Source organism: Rhinatrema bivittatum, chromosome 2 (assembly GCF_901001135.1).
Source record: "Rhinatrema bivittatum chromosome 2, aRhiBiv1.1, whole genome shotgun sequence".
Taxonomy (NCBI): Eukaryota; Metazoa; Chordata; class Amphibia; order Gymnophiona; family Rhinatrematidae; genus Rhinatrema; species Rhinatrema bivittatum.
The window spans coordinates 822,780,753-822,785,077 of NC_042616.1; the positions used below are offsets into that span (position 1 = coordinate 822,780,753).

At 45.2% G+C, this 4,325-nt stretch overlaps 1 protein-coding gene across 1 annotated transcript; it reads left to right on the forward strand.

Annotated features, from left to right (window-relative positions):
* The first annotated feature begins 1,782 nt into the window (after positions 1-1,782).
* LOC115083421 (tigger transposable element-derived protein 1-like) lies at positions 1,783-3,668 on the forward strand. Its single transcript, XM_029587225.1, is given in 2 exon segments — positions 1,783-2,443; positions 2,446-3,668. Coding segments are annotated over 2 exon segments (1,770 nt in total). The 3' UTR covers positions 3,555-3,668.
* Positions 3,669-4,325: the final 657 nt, after the last annotated feature.

The following is a 4,325-nucleotide window of genomic DNA, read 5'->3' on the forward strand; positions in this document are numbered from 1 at the left end:
AGGCAACATCGTCATGCCCGGGGGCTCGGGTTCTACTGTACCAGAAAAAGGCACCTGCTGGCCCAATGCCATGTGAAACAGGAAACGCCCAAGCCTAGGAGTCAATGGGGAGACGACCCTGGGCTACACACTACCCGCACCCCCACTTATGCTTCCTGTAATGGACCTGTTGGATGGAGATGAATTTCCTACCCTTGTGCTAGTGGATTCCGGTGCCGGGTTGGGGGGGGGGGTTAGTTTCATCTTGAAGGCTCTATTGGGCCACAGTCCCCAGAGACCCACCGCTCATCTCTTCTAGGTCTGGAGAACCTCTACCTGGTCGGATCACTGAGATGACAGTGCCGCTGCTGCTCCACACTGGCATATTACACCAGGAAGAGATAAACTTCCATATCATCGAGAAGGTGATACACCCGATTGTGCTGGGTCTACCCTGGCTAAAATTGCACTCTCCTGATTTCGACTGGGGATCCCTCCAGTTGACAAGGTGGAGCTCTCATTGTCACTCTGCGTGCCTTCTTCCTGTTACACTTCCTACCCCAGTTCCACTAGCCTCGGCCTCTCTGGGATCGCCTCTGCAATATGCTGACTTCACAAACATTTTCTCTAAACAGGTGGTAATGATTCTGCCTGAGCACTGTCCCTTTTACTGTGCTATTAATCTGAAGCTTAGAATAACCCTGCCTCAAGGTAGGGTATATCCCCTATCCCTTCCGGAGACTAAGGCCATGTCCCAGTACATCCAGGAGAACCTCAACAAGGGTTTCATCTGGCCCTCCATTTCTCCAGTGGGTGTGGGTTAGTTGAAGGGGTTAATAAACATGTGGATAAAGGTTAACCAGTAGATGTAGTGAATTGGGATTTTCAGAAGGCGTTTGACAAAGTTCGTCAGGAGCGGCTTCTAAGAAAACTAAAGAGTCATGGGATAGGAGGTGATGTCCTTTCGTGGATTACAAACTGGTTAAAAGACAGGAAACAGAGAGTAGGATTAAATTGTCAATTTTCTCAGTGGAAAAGGGTAAACAGAGGAGTGCCTCAGGGATCTGTACTTGGACTGGTGCTTTTCAATATATTTATAAATGATCTGGAAAGGAATACGACGAGTGAGGTTATCAAATTTGCGGATGATACAAAATTATTCAGAGTAGTTAAATCACAAGCGGATTGTGATACATTACAGGAGGACTTTGCAAGACTGGAAGATTGGGCATCCAAATGGCAGATGAAATTTAATGTGGACAAGTGCAAGGTGTTGCATATAGCGAAAAATAACCCTTGCTGTAGTTACACGATGTTAGGTTCCATATTAGGAGCTACCACCCAAGAAAAAGATCTAGGCATCATAGTGGATAATACTTTGAAATCGTTGGCTCAGTGTGCTGCGGCAGTCAAAACAGCAAATAGAATGTTAGGAATTATTAGGAAGGGAATGGTTAATAGAACGGAAAATGTCATAATGCCTCTGTATCGCTCCTTGGTGAGACCGCACCTTGAATACTGTGTACAATTCTGGTCTCCCCATCTCAAAAAAGATATACAGGTAGTCCTCGGGTTACGACGGTCTCGAGTTACGTTGTTTCATGGTTACGACGCTTTATTACGACGCCTTATTCCGACTTATGGTTACGACGCTTTATTACGACGGACGTCTTATTCCGACTTACGTGGTTGTGCGTCGTAACGCGAACTACGTTCAGCGGCTGACGAATACAGTGTGGTACTGTACTGTACAGTTCGAGACAGAGGAAAAAGAGTCTCCTGCCAGCCATATCACCCTTCATTATGGCTCCCAAACGTAAGCCAGACTCTTCTGATGCCAGTGCATCAAAGAAAAGGAAGGCCATCACCATGGAGGTAAAATTAGATATCATAAAGAGATCTTATAAGGGGGAAACGGCGACAGACATTGGCCGGTCATTAGGACTTAGTCGTTCTACTGTTGCTACGATTATCAAGGATAAAGATCGTATCCTTGAACATGTGAAAGGATCTGCTCCTATGAAAGCGACAGTAATAACAAAGCAGCGTAGTGGGCTTATTATTGAGATGGAAAGATTATTAGTGCTGTGGTTGGAAGACCAAAATCAACGCCGTATCCCTGTGAGCCTTATGGTTATTCAGGAGAAGGCTAGGCGATTGTTTGAGGCATTGAAAAGAGAAAAGGGGGAAGGAAGTGAAAGAGAAGAGTTTGTGGCGAGTAGAGGTTGGTTTATGAGGTTTAAGGATCGTGCCAACTTCCATAACATTAAAGTGCAAGGTGAAGCTGCTAGTGGTGATGAGAAAGCAGCAAGTGATTTTCCCAAAGCATTGGCTGAGATAATTACGGAGGGGGGTTACTGTGCTCAACAAGTGTTCAACGTGGATGAGACAGGTTTGTTTTGGAAGCGTTTGCCTAACCGTACGTACATCGCCAAGGAGGAGAAGTCAGCACCAGGTCATAAGTCTGCAAGGAGAGACTGACTTTGCTTCTTGGGGGCAATGCTGCTGGTGACTACAAACTGAAGCCCATGCTAGTGTATCAGGCTGAGAATCCAAGGGCACTCAAGGGCATTTCCAAGGGTCAACTACCAGTCATCTGGAAGTCTAATAAGAAGGCATGGGTGACACTTGCAGTGTTTGAGGACTGGTTCACCAACCATTTTGTGCCAGGCGTGGAGCAGTACTGTACCTCCAAGGATATCCCCTTTAAGGTGTTGCTAATTCTGGACAATGCCCCTGGACACCCTGCCCATCTGGATGACTTTCACCCTAATGTCAAGGTGGTTTACCTTCCACCTAATACCACTGCCCTAATACAGCCTTTGGACCAAGGAGTCATTGCTACATTCAAAGCCTACCACCTCCAAAGGGTCATTGGTAGTGCTTTAGGAGCAACAGAAAAGAATAAGGACTTGACTCTAAAGGACTTTTGGAAAGCATACAACATCCTTGATGCTGTGAAGAACATTGCCGATTCCTGGGATGAGGTGAAGCAGACCAGTATGAATGGTGTGTGGAAAAAGCTGTGTCCCCAGTTTGTGAATGATTTCACAGGGGTTCAAGAGTCAGTGACTACTGTCATAAAGAACGTTGTTATTATGAGTAAGACAATGAATCTGGAGGTGGAGGAGGATGATGTCACAGAGCTACTGGCATCTCATGGAGAGGAGTTATCTTCTGAGGACCTCATTCAACTGGAGAAGCAGATGATAGAGGAAGAGGAAGATGTACCAACCCCAGAACCCAAGAGATTTACAAGGCAGGGCTTGGCAGGAGGATTTGCCTTGATAGAGAAAGGGTTGTCAAGGTTTGAGGCTGAGGATCACGACACGGAAAGGTACACTAGGGTTGCCAGAGGAGTCATGGATTCCCTTAGGTGTTACAAGGAGATCTTGGAGGAGAAGAAGATGGTCTCCTTCCAGGCTAACCTGCAGCAGTACTTTAAGAAGGTAGAGAGACCTGCAACAGATCCTGTACCTGTACCCTCTACTTCACCTATCCCTCTGGACTCACCTGCCAATCTTGACTCGGCTGCCCCAGTATCTCCAGCACCTTCTGCAGCTTCCTCCCAATAAGCCTGTTCTCTCTTTGGAATTGTTCTCTGTTTTTTACAGTACAGTACGTAAGTACAGTTTTTTTTATTACAGTACTGTACACTGTTTATGACTGTACTGTTGTACAGTATTTCATTATTAAACCTACTGCACAATATTTTACTGTACTTGTGTGTTTATTGATAATTACTAACTAACTGTTAGTATAGGCTAAGTGTTTACAGTACAGTACTGTATGAACATATGGTCCGATTTACGTCGAAATTCGGTTTACGACGCTGCGTAAGAACGGATCAACGTCGTAAGTCGAGGACTACCTGTAGTTGCGATGGAGAAAGTACAGAGAAGGGCAACCAAAATGATAAAGGGAATGGAACAGCTCCCCTATGAGGAAAGGCTGAAGAAGTTCGGGCTGCTCAGCTTGGAGAAGAGACGGCTGAGGGGGGATATGATAGAGGTCTTTAAGATCATGAAAGGTCTTGAACAGGTAGATGTGACTCGGTTATTTACACTTTCGAATAATAGAAGGACTAGGGGGCACTCCATGAAGTTAGCATGTGGCACATTTAAAACTAATTTGAGAAAGTTCTTTTTCACTCAACGCACAATTAAACTCTGGAATTTGTTGCCAGAGGATGTGGTTAATGCAGTTATTGTAGCTGGGTTCAAAAAAGGTTTGGATAAGTTCTTGGAGGAGAAGTCCATTAATGGCTATTTATCAAGTTTACTTAGGGAATAGCCACTGCTATTAATTGCATCAGTAGCATGGGATCTTCTTAGTGTTTGGGTAAT